This window comes from Ranitomeya imitator, chromosome 2 (assembly GCF_032444005.1).
Source record: "Ranitomeya imitator isolate aRanImi1 chromosome 2, aRanImi1.pri, whole genome shotgun sequence".
NCBI lineage: Eukaryota > Metazoa > Chordata > Amphibia > Anura > Dendrobatidae > Ranitomeya > Ranitomeya imitator.
Window position 1 is genome coordinate 750,907,081 of NC_091283.1, and position 20,067 is coordinate 750,927,147.

The following is a 20,067-nucleotide window of genomic DNA, read 5'->3' on the forward strand; positions in this document are numbered from 1 at the left end:
GATATATTCACATTTTGATTTTGTTTTAGAAACAATCAAAACTAAATGGAACAAACAAATAAAAAAAACATATACGTCATTACAATCCAAATACAAAACGGTTCACATTAACACTCATTTTAGGTATTATCATTTGCTTACTACTGTTTACATACCGTACATAAATGCAAATATAAATGAATACCATCCTGTACTGCTCCAAATTACAGAGAATAACAGCATTTACATATAGTTATCAAGGACCCATTTGTTTCCCAGAATCAAAATCTAACACTCTGGGTGTGTGAGTTAGGGATCTGAGATGAGTTAAGGGATTTGACAGGTTTATGACAAGGAGATGTACAAACGGTCTATCATAGTGTTTCTGAGAAGGCTTCTGATGCAATCCCCAGAGTAGGTAACCATTGTTCCCATATCTTTACACATTTTCTGAGGGCATTTCTTTAAGATATGTTCCCCTTTCCATACATAAGACATTATTTAGTTTGGATTTCAATTCTTCTATCATTGGGGGGATTTTTCTATCCAGTGTAGTGCTAATAGTTTTCTAACTTGAACTCAGGAGATAGCTATAGCTATAAAGGAATCCAAATCCAGCCACCCTTCGAACAGACCAAGTAAGCAGATTCTGGGTTCCAACGATATATGGATTCCGAACACGGATTTTATCAAGTCAACTACCCCCTTCCAATAGTTTCCAATGTTCACACACTCCCACCTCATGTGCATTAGGTGAGCGTCGTTTTTCCCACATCTTGGACACATGATGTCCACTCTTATGCAAATTTTAATTAGGATACTTGGGGTCTTATATACTCTATGAATAAGAAAGATTTGGGACAGTCTTTGTGATTCAGACAAGGATAATTCAGGAATTAGATCTAGAACCTCTTTCCATTGTTCCTCAGATAGGGGACTCACAACTCTTTCCCACTTTACTTTGGTTGTGATAGGATACTTTTCTAATTGCACAGTCATAAGCTGCTTATATATATGGGAAATTAAACCCTTTGTGTCTATTGCAGAAGCAATTGTATCAATTATAGAGTATTTATAAAAATGTCATTTGCTCCGAGTTGTGCATTATACGCATGATGTATTTGCAAAAATTGATAACACATTTTGAGTAAGATCGTATCGTGCTCTTATTTGTTCAAAGTTTATAAATATTCCCTCATTTAGGAGTTGTGACAAAAGAAAAATACCCCTATCTTCCCAATTGTTGAAGCCTTTTAGCTTGTATATCTCTGGCATGTTGTTGTTATGCCATAGAGGGGTGTAGTTTGTGAATTTACCAACTCCCAGCATATTCTTGCCTCTGTCCCACACTTTATATATCAGGTTTAGCGTTGGGCAGTTTGGGACATTCTCTCAAGGAGGACCCATATCTAATGACATTGGCAGTTTCCATTTAGTTCCTTCTCTAAGTAGTTGACCAGATATTCCACAGTGCTTGGCTGTTCCCCAACTGTGAAATGCATTTGTGGGGCCAAGAAGTAGATCCAGGCATTCGGGATAGCCAATGCACGGTTATCTTTTCCTCTCTGCGGGTCTCTAGTTTAAGTCTGGCCTGTTTCTTTTTCCATATACGTTCCCAAAACAAGCTATGAATTTTATAAAAGAAGGTCGCGTGGATCCATACTGGGGTATTATGTAAGCGATATAAAAGTTGAGGCATGAGAATCATTTTTATCAAATTGCCTCTCCCGATTATTGTCATTGGAATTCGACACCAAATGTTTATTTTAGTTCTGAATTTTAGCAATGTGGGAGCCAGGTTAAGAGAATAGTATTCCTGGGACCTGGCGGTAACCGCTAACCCAAGATATTTTAAAATATTTGCTACCTGTATCTTTGTATTTTCCAGGGACAAATCTGTTGGTAAGGGATCTACGGGCATGCGGACTGATTTATCCTGATTAATTGATACTCCTGACCAAGTTCCAAATATTTTAATATGATTCATCGCTGGAAAAATGGAGAAGACCACATTTCCTAAAATAGAAGCATGTCATCTGCATATCAGCATATAAAGAGATGCTCAGCTCCAGTGACCCACAACTGAAGCCAGTTACTTCAGTAGAAGCGCGTATTAAAGAAGCTAATGGCTCTATGGCAATCACGAAGAGATGGGACAACAGGGGACATCCCTGTCTGGTTCCACTCCCCAATGCGAGCGCCCCTGATACATGACCATTTACCCTAAGCTTTGCACTAGGGGATACATATAACAGCTAGATTTACTAAATAAATTTATCTCCAAATCCTATGCATCTGAAGACCACCCACAGGATTTTCCACTCCACGCTGTCAAACGCTTTGGCTGCGTTCAGGGAAAAGACTGCTCCGATAGACTCCGAGTTTAGTTGTAAACCCAAAAGAGGCGTCTCATATTAACTGATGTGGATTTGTTTGGCATAAAGCCTGTTTGGTTGTCATTCATCACTTTGGTAATTACTTTTGACAGTCTGTTGGCTAATGCTTTTGCCAGTAATTTAACATCGGTTGAGAGGAGTGAGATCGGTCTGTTAGAATCGGACTGACATGGGTCCTTCCCAAGTATTAATAATAGGATTATTACAGCTTCCTTCATAGATTTTGGAAGAGATCCAGTTTTAACTGATTGCTCAAAGACATCTAACAATTTAGGTAATAATATATCGCAATACATTTTATAGAATTCCCCTGGTAAGCTCTGCCCACTTTATCGGAGCTTGGAGTGAGTGATAACGCAAAAAGCCTCAATGCGTTTTTGAAGAGAACTCAATGCCACATGTTCTTTCATGGATGCCACAAATAAACATCAAGAAACATTTTAGTTAAACTTACTTGGTTTCCTTAATTCTCCCCTTTGTCTTTTTGGACAGTTGCATGTCACCTGGATTATATATACTGTATTTGTTAAGAACCTAGATAGGACAAGCTTCTTTTCGGGCTATGGTGAATGATTTTCTATTTATAGTTTCTACCCCAAATGACCATAAGGTTGCTTGTGATATTTGCTGTTCCTTGATACATACACATGTGCAGAGACTCACAATTACCTTCAGTCATCCACTTTAAAATTTCATAGCAAATGCTACATCTAGTCTCATCTTTTGCATCTAATATTCAGTTGTTACTTGATAATTTCATTTACTTATTTATTATCTTAAAATTACCTATTGTATAAAATCAGGTTTTTGGGTTATTTTTACATGTTAAAAAGTGTTGATAATGTTATTTAACCCCTTCACCACCTTGGTTTATTTCCATTTTTGGGCTTTCATTTTTTGCTCCCCTACTTCCCAGAGCCATAACTTTTTTATTTTTTCCATCAATATAGCCATATGAGGGCTTGTGTTTTGCCGGACAAGTTGTAAATAGGTTATTTTTTATTTAAGTGGTGAAAAAAAAATCCAAAGTTTGTAACAAAAGAAAAAAAACTTGTAGAAACTTGTAAAAACTTGTAGAATCTCCATTTTTGGTGATCTGGGGCTGAGTATGGGCTTATTTTTTGCCTGCCGAGCTGACATTTTTACCGATACAATTTTGGTGTAGATACAATGTTTTGATCGCCCATTGTTACGCGTTAATGCGATGTTGCAGTGACCAACAAAAAACTTAAGTCTGTTTTTTTTATTTTTTGTCATTACGCTGTTTACCAATTGGATTAATTTTTATATGTTTGTAAACTTATACTTCCTGTCCTTTCAGAAATAGTTTTCCGCAATCTTCTTATTAGTAAGATGCAGGATTACAATGACAGGTGACTTTTCTATACACAGCTGACAACACGGGATCCACCGATGTCACAGCTGACCCTACTATCCCTCCTTTCACAATGACTCAGTATTAGATACTTCAATATAAAGACAGAGTCAGAGTCTGTGCATTGTGACTAATGTACATGTGTTGTTTCCTGAAACAAAAAAGTTAGAGTCTAAAAAAAATCCTAGTGGCTGATGTGAAAACTGCAAGATTTCTATTTTTTATTTTTAAAACAAATTGTGATATGTTGGAAAAATGCAAATAATGTAAAAAAACTAATTTATCATACAGTAGGTCATTTTCTAATTGTAGCTTCCATTTAAAGGCTGCTCACTGATTTCAATATGGAGAAGATTAGGTGGAGAATTACTGCGGCACTTTAATTCCTCTCTGCTGCTGTAAACAGACTGAGCTGAGTAGATGAAGATATAGCTAAATGACTTGAACAACTAAAGGACTATTTAAACTGCATAATTATCTTGATTGAACATTCCTAAGAAAACCCATCATGTAGTCCAAATGGACTGGTGTACTGTTCACCCAATCCTTAAGCAAAATGCTCATTAGTTGGGTGAAATGACCTTTTGGGCTGCACAAAATATCATCATTCTCTGCAGCACATCGTCCTGTGTAAACTAAAGGACCATTTAAACTGCATAATTATCTTGATTGAACATTCCTAAGAAAACCCATCATGTAGTCCAAATGGACTGGTGTACTGTTCACCCGATCCTTAAGCAAAATGCTCATTTGTTGGGTGAAATGACCTTTTGAGCTGCACAAAATATCATCGTTCTCTGCAGCACATCATCCTGTGTAAACAGGACCTGCGCTGCCGAGAACAATGGCAACCTATGCGCACTGAATGATCTATAACAGATCTGAAGGGGGGTTGATAGTTGGCCAATAGGCACAGTGTAAAGGATCGTTTACCCAAACACGTTATTACAAACTTTGTGCCTGTTGAGAAACCTTTCTAGCTAATGAAGTTGTGTGATTACAGTAGCCTGGCAAGTCAGGCATTATGCAGTAGTATATTAAAAGGGAAAATGAGAGGCGTGGAAAGTGTTGTGGGCTAGCCGGCTGTAGCTCCACTTTATATTTGCCTTCAGAGTTTATTCACAATACACATGATTGGCCTTTAATGGGGAAAGTTCCATAAATGTTCTGTGCAGAAGAATCTAGACCTTGGCATTTTTCACTGGGGACATGCTTGAAAGAAAATATTCAGAATCTCACCGCAGTGTGTTAGCGAGGAATTTGCCCCCATGAGAGTTAGCATTAGGGAGTGAGGAATTTGCCCCCATGAGAGATAGCGTTAAGAAGCGAGGAATTTGCCCCCATGAGAGATAGCGTTAGGGAGTGAGGAATTTGCCCCATGAGAGATAGCGTTAAGAAGCGAGGAATTTGCCCCCATGAGAGATAGCGTTAGGGACAGGAAAGAGATTATTGGTCTTCCAGGACACTGAATGGAAGAAGAGTGGAGCACAAACAGCTGAGCTCAGTGGAGGGACTGGTCACACTTACTACAAATAACGGCTTAGCAGCACACGCGTAACATGTCGCAATACGGTTGTTATACACTTGTCATTTAACTCTTTGAATCCGCAGTATTTCTGCCTATATTATGGGTTTGCCTGCAGTCTTATGAAAATTCATGATCTTAGATGCCAATGACAAACCATCTGTTAACTTGCTGACATCTCCTTTTGTCTGTAATTGACAGCAGTGTAATAGGTAGCAATGATGGCAGCCTTTCAGTAACTTGCGAGCATGCCGATTGCCGTGTTGACCCAGAGGCTATTAAGCAGCCTAGACATTCACGTTTTAACCATTTATCCTCCCTGGTTGTCACATTGACTCCTCTTGCTATCCTTGCTGCATTGAGTTACTTATCCTATTCTTTCCCACAAAGCTTTTTCTGCTGTGAATACTAATTGCCTTTACTGTGGAGATGCTAGCCCGGGCTTGTGATTGGTTCAATGGCAGTGAGTGTAATTTTGTTCCTCCTGTCTGCCCTGCTCTATGAGATTGACTCACTCCTTATAGAGATCACAGCTGGCCTTCATCTGCGGCAGAAAGCAGCGTAGGATAGAGGGGGAGGAGGAATAGTTTCTATCCACACAAGAGCTTGTTCCTGTTGTCATTGGTGACTGGCTGTGGAAGTGAAGCACAGGGGGATCAAAAATACCATCTATGTGAAAGCAAATGACTTGCAAGCTATGTGGTAGCAATGAGGAAGGAAAATTTTCAACAGGCAGCATCCTGGTCCTTTGCCTTCTAATGGTGGAAGCCTTCACAATATCCAAGTCTACCATCTGCGGCACGGATTCTCCAGTAATTCTTCATTTCTAGATCCACGGAATTTCTGCAGAAACAGAATTTTTTTTCTATCCCCCCCTCCTATTTGTATTCAAATTTTCTGTGGTTAAGGGACATAGACGCGGATTGCAGTCACCGTCGTAAAGATGATTGGGGTGAACAGTATTAACAGCAGCGCTGGTCGTCTGCGTTCTCGGTCCATGTGCTCGGTACGCTATGGCCGTAATTACAGGGGTATGGAAACCTTGTGCTATGGCTGGCCACAGAGAAGCAGGACCCTTAAACCTGTGCTATATACTGATCTGGTTGTGAGCCGACTGCAAAACCGGAGAAAAAAGAAAACGGTAATTGACTGGTTTGTGGATGAATTAATCTGTTATGCATTTGAAAATTTTTGCACAATATTTTTTTTACATAATTCAGAATATATCCTTTTTGAAATTGCAACGATGTTTATTTTTTATTCTTTTTATATATATTTATTTAATAGTCTCATGTGTGTTCCTCCCCCTGTCTGCCTGTCTTCATCTTTTTAACGTCAGGGTGTCTCTCTTCCCATCCATCCCTTCCTCGCTGTTTTGTAATTTGTGAAAGAAATGCATAACCTGATGCTTAAGTCTGCCTTGCTAATATTGCCGCTATATGAAAGTTATTAAGGATTGAGCAATTCATAAAATAGATTGTCGTGTGCATTTACCTGCATTCTGCATTAGAGCTCATTGTGATCGCTTTACTATATGCCAGAGTGTACAGTAAGGGGATGTACTTACTATTCGATCGCAAACGCCTCATTTATCTAATGCTGCTCTATCTAGCAGAAAAACCGGCTTAACAAAGAGTAATTGCATTAACATATTAATACATATCATACAAGCTAATTTTTCAAGGCTGAATGCAGATGTTGGCAAATCCGTTGCCATTACCTGTAAACAGGCCACTTTTTTTTTTACACCACAGATAAATGTTTTCTTAACCGCTGTCCCAGGAGATCGATCATGTGTCTCTGTCTCAACAGGCTGTCATTTAAAGCCATCATTACTTCAGCTGTCAGTAGAGCCTGCTTTCTAAATTTTTTTTCTTATTTGTTGGAATATTTAAAAAATTGCAGTTGCATAAAATGTGTACACGAAAAGTTATACAATGACAAACACACATTTTTTCCTCTTAGATATAGACTTGTTGTTTCATGAAGCTTGACAGACAAGCAGTGCCAGCATTACACTCTGATAATGCAGCCCGAAATGATAATTGTATCATAGAGCTAGATCTGGGCCACATTGACAGCCGATAACTGTGTATATAGTCCAAAGATCCTATTTTTACTGAGAAGACTATGTAGTGATCGTCTGCTTTAATCAAATTTCCCGAAATTAGATTTCACTTTAGGGCACATATAACCGCTATGGCTACGTTCACACTAGCGTTTCCCGTTTTGCGTCGTGTTTGCGTCGGGCGACGCAGCGGTGACGCATGCGTCATGCGCCCCTATATTTAACATTGGGGACGCATGCGTCTTTTTGTGCTGCGTTGTGCGACGCATGCGTCTTTTTTGCCGCAAGCGTCGGACCAAGAAAAAAAACAAGTTGCATTTTTCTTGCGTCCAAATTCCGGCAAAAAACGACGCATGCGTCGCAAAACGCAGCGTTTTTGCATGCGTTTTGGTGCGTTTTAGCGTGCGTTGTGCGTTGCGTCGCCGACGCAGCGGCGCACAACGCTAATGTGAATGTAGCCTATGGTCCTTATTATGTGGTTTTCCACCAACTATGATATGTGTTTATCTATTACTATTTATTGGTATTTTAGCAGCCCCGTCTTAGTGTATTTTTATTGGGGGGCTGGGTCTTGGATTAGCCAATAAGTGACTGTTCTTTCTTTTCATTGAACTTAAATGACACCTATAAGCTGCTAATAGCAGTGTGAGCTGTTGGAAATTTGGTTTAACTCTACCCTTGTTAGATCATTTCAGAAATGCATATTCCTACTAGACAATATTGGTTCAAGATATAATTTTTGTATTATATATGTTATCTAAAATAAATGCCTTTTTTAATGATTTGTATATGGAGTAAATGTACTGTAAATAGCGCAATTTTTGAATCCACCGTGTGATAAAATCTTCTAGAGTTTGGTGAACCATTAACTCACCATGGACGTTATCTTCTTCACTACCTTCGACATCTAGTGGTATTAACTTTTTCACTACTTCTAACTCCTAAGATCTACCTTTTAAACTATAATACAACATCAGGGCACTAGGGTGGTCCTTACTTTCGAAAGTTTTCTTCAGTAGGCACCCCTTGAGGGCACTCCAAAAACACTCTAAAAGAACAGGAATGCAAAAAAAATAAGAACAACTCTTACAGTGCTATCCAACATTATGTATGGTAATGAAAAACACCCTAGACCACCTGGCTTATTATCCCTTATAAAATTCAAAACACAAGTGATCTTAAGATTTGAAACATCATTGACCTCCAAAAATCTAAACCCCTAAAACACTTTGGAGCCCCAGGGATGTTAATCTCCCACACACCCTAGATCAGGATATTAAAGTTGAATAGTACTTTTATGCCTAACTTTTTCACCACTTTTGACCACCATCTATTAAACAATACAATACCAGTGCACTTTCAAAACACTATAGAAGGAATAATAAATATATATATATATATTTATATATATATATATATATATATATATATAAATATATATATATATATATACATATATATATAGGAAAAACTCTTATAGTGCTATAATACATTATGTATATTAACCCAAAAACACCCTAAACCACAATGGTTATCACCTAAAAATTCAAAACACCAGTGATCTTATGATTTTAAACACTTTTGACCACCAGAAACATAACCCCCTAAAACACTATGGAGCATCGGGGATATTAACCTTTGACACACCCAAGTTCGTGATATTAAAGTTAAATAGTAGTTTTATTCATCTAGCATGTCACACTTGATCTCTGTATGTCCATATTATTCAAGTATTGTACAGTTGTTTTTGTCAATTGTATAGCCCAGCCATGGAAGCATTGTACACTTATGATGCTGTTATTTGATGGTGTTTATATTTACACATTCAGTCTTGAATCCATGGGACAGGCCTCGGGGCATGTGTCTTAGTCTAAAGGCCCCCATACACATTAGGTGAACATCGGTCCAACCCACAGATACCGATGGATTTCGATCAACAGTCTAATATACATGGGGGCCTCATGACTTTTTCCTGATAGATGATGTTGGGGACAGAAGGATCCAGAAAGTCCGATTTCAGACTGCCCATCCTTTTGTTCTCTAAGAGAAAATCCACTGCCAGAGATGCCTGGCAGGTGCTCTCTCATAGAGAACACAGATGCTCTGGGCAGAGTGTGAACGAAATAGTCAGGAGAGATAGCTGATGGCCGAACTATGGTTTGGTCGACCACTATCTAAAGTGAGAAGCTAAAAGGTAAATGCACACCTAATGGAAATGTGTACAGAACATCTGCCACAAATTACAGTATCGGTCACATGGATGACATTTCAGCAAAATTCACCCACTTGCTGTGGAAAATGTCCACACTGCAGTTGTTTTGCGGAACAAAGTTTACAATCTACAGCATGTCAATTTGTGCTGCGGATATCCACCTCAGAGTTCCCCACTTTTAACAGTAAGGGGTTTGTGATACATGCTGTTTCACATCTGCACGGTAATCTGCATGTGTAATATAAGGATTCACTATAGATTTACAGCAAAATCCGCATGTGGATTTTTTCGGTTTCTGTGCTCCCGACATAAGAAAATTCTTTTTGTAGTCAAATTCAGAAATTAAAGAGGTTGTCCACTACTTTAACAATGATGGTCTATCCTTGGGATAGGTCATCATTGTCTGCTTGGCTGGAGTCCAATATCCAGCACCCCGCCGATCAGCTGTTAAAGGTGTCGCCGGCCGCCAGCCGAAATTTTCACTTGTTGAGATGCTCCGTCTTCTGGTAGTGGCTGCCGCAGGGTACTACACATCCGCCTCCTATTGATTCGAATAGGCAGCAGATGTTCAGTATCAAGGCAACTAGACGAAGCAGCTTGGCAAGTGACTACTTACTTCCGGCCGCCACCGCCAACACCGATAACAGCTGATTAGCGGACCTCAGCCGATCAGACATTGATGACCTATCCTGAGGATAGTCAATCAATGTAAAAGTAGTGGCCACCTTTTTAAAATAGCATGTTTTTCATAGTTTCTTTATTCCTTCCTGATACTGTATTCATAGGTTGATTCAGTTTGCATCACTGTGTAAATATGTATTGCCTAGTAATATTTCTTAGCTTGCGTAAAATATGAATATTTCATGTTGCTTATCTGTAAAACAGGGACATTTTCAAGAGAAAATCTCAGATTCTGGAAATGCCACGCATATTATGGCTACATTAGATGACATACTCTCTACTATGATAAATTTCATAAAACAGTATCATATTGTGCAATAAAAAATGTCCGAACCATCTAAAAATACAGGAAATGCATGGTCGATGCTGAAGATGGCTCACGGTTTTGTCTATAGTTAAAGAAGATAGATTCATGACAACACAACCACCCCCACCCGAGTGACAGTTCATAGTACTTATTCCAGCGCTACTTTGTGTTCTGTCTCCAAGGCAACAACTGCTGCAAATTAATTCATTCATAGTGGGGTCAGGCCAGTAAGATATCGTCACTCATGACTGATGTATGATGACTATTTTGAGAACAGAATTACATAAAGAGAAAAGTATCAATGACATCTCTTACCTTGTTTCTCTATCTTGTGAATAGATAAACTAGAGATGCAGTCCACCTGTATACAATTACACAAAGGCACAAATTATCTACCTTTATTTCCATAAAAATAAAATAGAATTTTGTAACACATTTTTCATCTATGGATTGTTGATCGCTTCTCTGTGAAGCTTCAAAACCATAGTCCCATTCTCATCACGACTGTTCCTTAGAATTCACCATCGTGATCATTTGTTTTTTTTCTCTTAAATGGAAATTATCATGAGAAAATTATTATTATTGTTTTAATCAGATATTCTTAAAACATTTTTTGAAGTTTTAATCACATGTACAGGAGGTGAACACTGCACTTCCAGCTCTCCTGCCACTCTCCCTATTTCCCTGCCTTCAATGCTCTGTTCTATGACAAACAGGACACTCTTACCTCATTGCCTGCCTCCACTATCCGAGATTCTGCGCAAGCACTGTCATTGCCTTGGGTCGTCTCGTCAGAAGGTCGGTGCATATGTAGATTGATAGTCCGGCTCTTGCAACATTATCAGGAGAATACTGTGCATGTAACCCCCCCTTCTGATGAGACAACCTCACGAAATGCAATGACGGCACCTGCACAGAATCTCGGACAAGGTAGGCAGGTCAATGAGAGAAGTGTGACCTGTCCTTCAGAGACTGGAGGCTGAGGGTGAGCATAGTCAAGGGTGAGATGCATGGTGCATGGAGGTGCAGTGTCTGCACCCTAAACTTCCAATGAAAAGGCTGGATTTCTTTAGTTTTCAAACAAAATACTACAAGGAAGGTATGGATTTAATAAGCATTAGAGGGTCCACATGCCTTTAGTTAGGGGTGTAATATCCGGATGACCGGTTCCCTTTAAGAACAATTAAAAGTCTATGCATATATTTTTGCCCATATACTTGGTCGTGAGTCTGTATTACCATATGAGTGGTCCTAAATTATATTGATTATATCTGTAGTCTGACGACACACAGCCTGAGTGCTGATGACAGTTCTTGTGCGACAAGTCAGGAGTTAGAATTTCCCTGCAGCCCATCAATACACTCAAGCTGCTAAAGTTAGTAATTACAATGAAGTCATATTGGACCATTGCAAAATATGCAAATTATGCAATTTCTAATATAATGTTTAATGCAGCTTCAAAGGGAACTAAGACTCTAGTTAAAGTCCACCTAAAGCATGCATGATATCTGTGTATCCTGAGTGATGATAGTCTTAGGGTGAAGTAAGTGTAGTCAAAACAGTTAAAACATTTGTTCTACTTGTTCCAGCAATGCTAAGATACATACATGTATTATCAGTAAACCATAAAAATATCAGTCCATTATGTAGTGCGTCAGATTGCAGAAAGTTGCTTAGCGACGCTCTGGATGAGAGCCCACCGAGCCTTCCCGGTGCTCTCTGCTTCCCCAAGCTGAGCACTGCCTCTCATGAGCTCTATTAGCATGCAGAAGGTAGGACACCTTCACGTGTCCTGTACAAACAATGCCGACTTCTTCATTGTTCAGTGAGCGTCAAGGCAAGATGACGGGCACGTGATGATAACAGAGAGAAGACAGCTTGTGAAACAATAATATCCATTATTATATCCATGGTTACATTAATCGTGACTGAAATGGCAACGACTTCACGGAAATCTTATTTCACCTGTTTTGGTTTATCATATTAGTTTTATTGAGACGCTCATCTTACCGTACAGATCATGCCATATACCCAAATGTGCGCTTTAATTTGCCCTCATGAACTGTCACCGATACAACAGACACCACAAACCACAGTTCTTTTCTGCTTCCCGCAGACCGTATTCCTTGTGGAGTTGTAGAAACGTAATGCTCATTTATTTTCACTGATCACTGGACATGGTGTGGTAGAGAATATGTTTAGGCTAGGTTTCAATTAAAGACTTCAAGGTTTCAAGACGTTGTTAAGTAAATAGAGTTTAATACTAAAGTTCATCATTGAGGCTCTGTTCATACAGACATTTAGTAATATGCCAATAAAACCTCATACTTCCAGCATAATGGCTAATGTATGTAACAGTATGCTATATTCCTGTGGAAAAGACAATTTTTACTCTGTGTATACCTTTTTATGTTTTGTCTTTGTACTGTAAAGGATGGTCCATAATTACTATGTATTTTAGACACCCAACCGGAAGTCATTGCTTCACTGAAAAAGGGTGTAGTTTAGCAGGATCAGGCATAGCCTAAAGATACCTTCACACTCAGCAACTTTACAATGAGAACGACAACGATCCGTGACGTTGCAGCGTCCTGGATAGCGATCTCGTTGTGTTTGACACGCAGCAGCGATCTGGATCCCGCTGTGACATCGCTGGTCGGAGCTAGAAGTCCAAAACTTTATTTGGTCATCAGGTCGGCGTGTATCGTCATGTTTGACAGCAAAAGCAACGATGCCAGCAATGTTTTTACATGGAGCGAACAACCAGCGAGAACGATAAGTACGTCACTGGATCGCTCCTGCATCGTTCTGGTGTTGCCGTGTTTGACGTCTCTATAGCGACCTAAACAGCGACGCTGCAGCGATCGGCTCGTTGTCTATATTGCTGCAGTGTCGCTGAGTGTGACGGTACCTTAACTTATGGCATTGTGTGCCAGAAATTGTGCCAACACTTTGTTAGACGTTGTAAGCTTAAGCGCCACATACACTTTAGATAGCTGTCTGATGAACGATGGTTTGGACGGCAGCTATCTCCCCCGACTTTCCCATACACAGGTGCCCTCGCTCTACCAAGTGATCCTGTGTCCTCTATGAGAGAGCCGCTGCAAGACTCCTCTGTCTACAGCTTATTTCTAGAGAACAAAAGGACCTTACAGATTTTTTATTCCTGGATCATCTGTCAGGCCGCATACACATTATACTGTTTGTCAAACACATTGATGTCAACAAATTCAAACAACTTTAGTCTAAAGGTACCATCACACATAACGATATTGTTAACGATATCGTTGCTTTTTGTGACGTAACAACGATATCGTTAACGAAATCGTTATGCGTGGCAGCGACCAACGATCAGGCCCCTGCTGGGAGATCGTTGGTCGCTGGGGAAAGTCCAGAACTTTATTTCGTCGCTGGATCTCCCACAGACATCGCTGAATCGGCGTGTGTGATGCCGATTCAGCGATGTCTTCACTGGTATCCAGGGTAAATATCGGGTTACTAAGCGCAGGGCTGCGCTTAGTAACCCGATGTTTACCCTGGTTACCATTGTAAATGTAAAAAAAACAAACAGCACATACTCACATTCCTGTGTCTGTCCCCCGACTTCAGCTTCCCACACTGACTGTGAGCGTCGGCCGGCCGTAAAGCAAAGCACAGCGGTGACGTCACTGCTCTGCTTTACGGCCGTCCGGCGCTGACACAGTGCAGGGAAGCTAACGGCGCGGGACAGACACCGGAATGTAAGTATGTACTGTTTGGGTTTTTTTTTACATTTACAATGGTAACCAGGGTAAACATCGAGTTACTAAGCGCGGCCCTGCGCTTAGTAACCCAATGTTTACCCTGGTTACCAGGGGACTTTGGCATCGTTGGCCGCTGGAGAGCTGTCTGTGTGACAGCTCTCCAGCGACCACACAGCGACGAAACAGCGACGCTGCAGCGATCGGCATCATTGCCTATATCGCTGCAGCGTCGCTTAATGTGACGGTACCTAATGTGTATGGGAGGCCTTTAGACAGGAAGTCTTAAGTCTTTTTTATCAAACAACATTAATTACTGTGATAAATCTTGTCAGTGTAAGTTCGCACATTATAAAAATTGTATTGTATTGATAAATATACCGCATACTAACCATTTTAACCTAAGGACTTGATTTTCTCACACATTAGGAGATTTGCCAGCATATTTGTGATTTGATTTCCTAACACATCACACATCTGGAATGTTGTTCAATTCCGCATTGCAAATCCACCATTTCTGAACGCAACCTTCTGATTAATGTCTATTGCCTATTGGACTTGAATTGAATTGTGTCATGTTACAGAATCATGTCCTCAAACACCCCTAAGGCCCCTTTCACACATCAGTTTTTTGCCGTCAGGCACAATCCGACGATTTTGAAAAAAACGGATCCGACAAACGTTGCCGCCGGATCTGTTTATTTATCATAGACTTGTATTAGCGATGGATTGCGACGGATGGCCTCACGTTGCATCCGTTTTTCGCCGGATCCGTTGAAAATTATTTTTCCAGCGTCCGGAGAAAACAGACATAGGAACATTTTTTGTGTCCATCGAAAAAACGAACTGCGATGGATCTGCCATCTGTCGTTTGCTATATTGAAACCTTATGGCACCAGATCCTTCAAATGATGGAATCCGGCGACGGATTCCATTTTTTTAAACTAAGCATGCATTTTCAATTCTGGGGATCTCTCTCTCTCTCCTCCCCAGAATCCAAAGAATGCAATTAGCCAGATCAGCTAGTCGGATCCAGCTAAAAACTGGATCCGTCCCACCAGTTTTTCACAATTTGCGAAGGATCCGTTTTTTTCACAATTCGCCGGATTGAGCCTGACGGCAAAAACCTGATGTGTGAGAGTAGCCTAACTTGCAAATTATTGTGCAGATTAATACCACTACAGAGCTGCCTGGTCACCTTAATGAAAGAGCGTCTACTGGGAGAAAATTAACTGCTTCTCCAGGGAGCCACCGGCTTTCATTCATAGAGGTGCGGCCAGAGAGATTGTAGACACCAGTCAATACACAGTTAGGCTGCCGTCACACTAGCAGTATTTGGACAGTATTTTACATCAGTATCTGTAAGCCAAAACCAGGAGTGGAACAAATAGATAACAAATAATAGAAACATATGCACAACTTCTGCATTTATCACCCACTCCTGGTTTTAGCTTACAAATTCTGATGTAAAATACTGACCAAATACTGCTAGTGTGACGGCAGCCTTAGCGGTGGCTGTAGGCACGCGACAGCAATTTGATTGACCTCTCGCTCTGCAGCACATCTGTGCAGAGTCAGCTGTCAATAAAAGTGCCGGAGCTTGGTTTCAGCTGTTGCTCACTGTATTCTGCGTGGTGACAACAATCTCTCTGGCCGCACCTCTATGACTGAAAGCCGGTGGCTTCCTGGAGAAATAAAGTTAATTTTCTCCCAGTAGTTGGGCATTTAGTAAAGTGCTCAGTCAGTTTTGTAATGCTATTGTGGTTATTGGGTTAATCTGAAGGTTAATAGAATTTTTGACATGACAGATTCTTTTTAAGAGAATTACAGTACTCTCACATCACCAATTTCATATGATATTATCATAGTCTTTCAGTTATGTACTGCACTTGCAAGTATAGTATAATCAAAGAAAAATTTGATGTCAATAATACAGATAGACACTTTTTTTCCGCAAGTGTGAAAAGTATATACCCAATGCTTTTTTAACTAGATTCACATGAAAATCACAAGGATGTTACATGTGCTTTATGTGCTGATAGAAAACAAACCAAAAGAAAACAGTTATGCTAATGACAGACATTTAAATGATTTCTTTGTAAACTACATTCATAGATACAAATGGATAAAGAATATTCAGGAGTTACAATGAGAGGTAATGATGAGGAAATTAGTAGGAACATGTGCAAGAAAGACAGAACTACTCTCTTCACTTGGCAGCCTTTGAATTTTTGATCAAGTTAACACTTTAGGAACACATTTACCCATTCCCACTTGACTGCATTCAACATTTCCTATTTCTGACACCCTGAAGTGAGAAAGGCTTTATAGTTTTCATATGGCTGGAGACATAAAAAAAAATAGATCCTTGTAGGCACCTCAGTTTTCACAGCAGATTACGTCTATCCACTTGCCTGTGAAGCGTCTGCACAGCAAGTTCTCAGGATTTATCTTATGAGCTGTAATCCATCTCTCTCATTTCATTTATGATCCTGATTAAAAAATGGTGGATTCTTTGCAATCCAAAATCACAGCATGCATACATGATTCCATGCATTCTTCGCTAGTTAACCTATGCGTGATATCGCACTGCAATCTATAATAATCACAAAGTGATTTATTCATGATGTGTTCTGTTAAATGAAAACTGTCAATGTCATTTCATTGACTAAACTAGGGGTACGTTCTAAGCATGCCCATTAATTAGATGGTAAAAACATTACTTTAATATGCTGCTCTCGCTAGCCAAATGGACAGTGCTGCTGTAGAACTAGACTCTGTCTTCTTGCTGTTAGTTCAACGCAGCTTAGATTGATGTCTTACTAGCATGTGATAGCCGCGAGGAGACAGTACTAGACCCAACTGAAGTACCGCCGATGTGGCTGGAAGGAGCTACGCTTCACAGTGTTATAAGTAATTCTTCTCCATATAGCTAGTACTGGTAATTTAACTATAGCAATGTTTAGAAATATATTACCCTAGAGTATAGCGCCATGCCCATGGTTTGCATACCTTTAAATATAATGCTGTGGCTCACCAGCCTAATAAGCCAGGTCCAAACCATGGGGGCTCAGATCTGCACTTTTCTAAGCTTTCTAAATTAATGATGTATACAGTGATCTGCTTACAGTCCTAGCTTTAAGTTTTAGCTTTAATAGTAAATTACTATCGCATTTTCAACGTACACTTCACATTTTCTTTTCTTTTTCTTCTAGGCTTTGTACAGTTCAATCAAGAATGAGAAGTTACAGTGGACAATGTAAGTAAATGTAATAAAGTCTTGATTTGCCCTGTACTTGTCTAGAGAGAACACTGATATTTCTCATTTTTGTCAACAACCTGTAACATGTATGAGTTATTAAGCTATGGGCAGCTGAATATGATATTTTTCTTTGTTTTTCATTTTTATTTTGTTTATAGTATGTTAATATTTAAGGCTATTGTCAGCAGTAGGTGTATAGCCTACAATATAGGATGATGGCTGGACTTAATGCTATAGTAGAATATGATGAGAAACATACTTGAATTGAATCCCTCTAGATGGGTGTAATAATGACTGAAGCTTCTTGCTTATGTTCGAGATTATGTTGAACATTAGAAGAAAGCAGTTACAACTTTTAAAAAGATTGATTATTTGGTCTGCTATAAATAAAACTGACCAAACTCCAGACATAACACTGAAAAGTTATTCAGTTTGTGCACTGTATTTCTCATTTTCAGTGAATGAGTTAAAGCCCCCATTAAAATTGGACTAAACTCACCTGAACCTGCTAATATTGGCAGACTAGGCCGACAGTCTGATTTGTAAGGGGGCCTCCTGACTCTCGCCTGGCATCTGACCATTGAAATTTCAACTGCCGATCCTACTGATCGGCGAAGAGTACACACTCCAAGAGGAGTTTGGCAGCCACTCAATAGAGAAAACATCTATAGTAGCGCTCGGTGAGCAAAACATTTCTGTGCATGGGAGAGTTGGTGTTAGAATCCGTTTAGTTTGTGATAATCCACCATTTTCTTGCGGTGTTCTGGCTACTGGTCTTTTTCCTCTGGTGTTGGGTTGGTCTTGGGTCAGGTGTTTGTATCACTCTTTATTAACCAACACTTGCCTCCCAGTCCTTGCTGGACAACAGTGTTAATCTGCTTGATATCTAGCTTGGTGCTTTTCGTTGTCTTCTGTGTGTATAATTTGTGCAGTTCTGGGACCTCTGTTTCTGCTAGTCTATTTTTTGTTTTCAGTTGGTTTATGCAACCGTCTCTGTGCCTTCTTTTAGGAGGTGACCTGTTTTTGTACCCAGTCCTTATATCTTTCAGGGATCCCCTTCCCCCTATCTATAGGTCATCGCTTGAGATTAACCTAGGATCGACGGTGGGTCTATTCGCAAGGAATGGGTCGTCCACTCCATCGTAGGGTATCAGCCTAGTCATAGTGCAGGGTCAGTTTTCCCCCTTCTACCCTTGTCCTGTGTTGCAGTTCCATAACAGTTGAGGGAGATTGTTTATCGACAGCTATTTAATATTTACGGGGACCTTTACTTTATCTCCTAAAATGATTACAGACCTTTTAAAATAAGGAAGTCAGATCTCCTCTATCATTCTAATATAATGGATGTTACTCACCTGTGAAGCCAGAACTGGCTTTCTTCTCTTATGATTACCTTTTTCCAGTAATTTACACTAGGAATCTCAGATTACCTGTCAAACATCTTTGACATCATCACCATAAACCTTTTTAAGGCTGGTCTTAAATCCATTCAAAGATTTGTATGCTTTTCTAACTACTACCGCAAGTATTATTATTATTATTATTATTTATTGTTATAGCGCCATTTATTCCATGGCACTTTACATGTGAGGAGGGGTATACATAATAAAAACAAGTACAATAATCTTAAACAATACAAGTCATAACTGGTACAGGAGGAGAGAGGACCCTGCCCGCGAGGGCTCACAATCTACAAGGGATGGGTGAATATAGTATATATACTATAGTATATATAGTATATAAAATACTACACATAAATGGTACCTCTTATTATGACACTTACTCAAAAGGGTGTTAATTCACTGAACTGGTCAGATTCTGCAGTTGAAGCTTTCAAGCAACTTAAGTATCATTCTTTCACAGCTACAGTTCTACAGCACCTAAATGTTAATAGTTCTTTCTTCCTAGAAGTGTATGCCTCTGCTATTGCTGTAGTTCTCACACAATTCTTCAGAATGTAAAAATTCTCCCTACAATTTCTTCTCCAAGATATTCGGGATTACTCTATTGGTATTTGTCATGTACTTGTAGGAGATAAGTTTCTGGGGACTATCTATACGAACCCTAAAAACCTGTAGCATCACCAGTCTGCAGTTAGGATGAACCCATGCCAAGACAGATGGTCACTCTGTCTCGCAGTGTAACTTCATTCTCACCTACCCTCTTGCTAAATAGATAGATGCGCCTCTCACATACAATCAAATCTGAATATATTATTTCTTTCATTACTTTGTCTTCCTGTTCTCCACCGAAAGGAAGTTCTCTTGTTTCTAAGGCATTATGCTGAACAGTATTATCCTGGGCCTATTCTTCCCTCATCTCCTGTCACCCAAATGTAAAATGAACTGATCAACTCCCTCTCCATATTTACTGGTGGCCTACATGGAAACCAGATGTCAAATAATTTGTGCTAATCTTGTCCTGAATGTGCACAGTGCAAACATTCATGTCTAATGCCTCTTGGTCCTCTGCAGCCTCACCACAAGAGTTTTGAGCTGAAATTTTTATTGTGTTTGTTACAG

At 39.7% G+C, this 20,067-nt stretch overlaps 1 protein-coding gene across 1 annotated transcript in view; it reads left to right on the forward strand.

Moving 5' to 3' along the window:
- PSD (pleckstrin and Sec7 domain containing) overlaps positions 1 to 20,067 on the forward strand; it is a 631,535-nt gene that overhangs the window by 522,150 nt on the left and 89,318 nt on the right. The window contains exon 12 of the mRNA XM_069753283.1: positions 17,499 to 17,542. Coding sequence (XP_069609384.1) covers positions 17,499 to 17,542 — 44 coding nt within the window. The remainder of the gene's footprint in view (positions 1 to 17,498; positions 17,543 to 20,067) is intronic.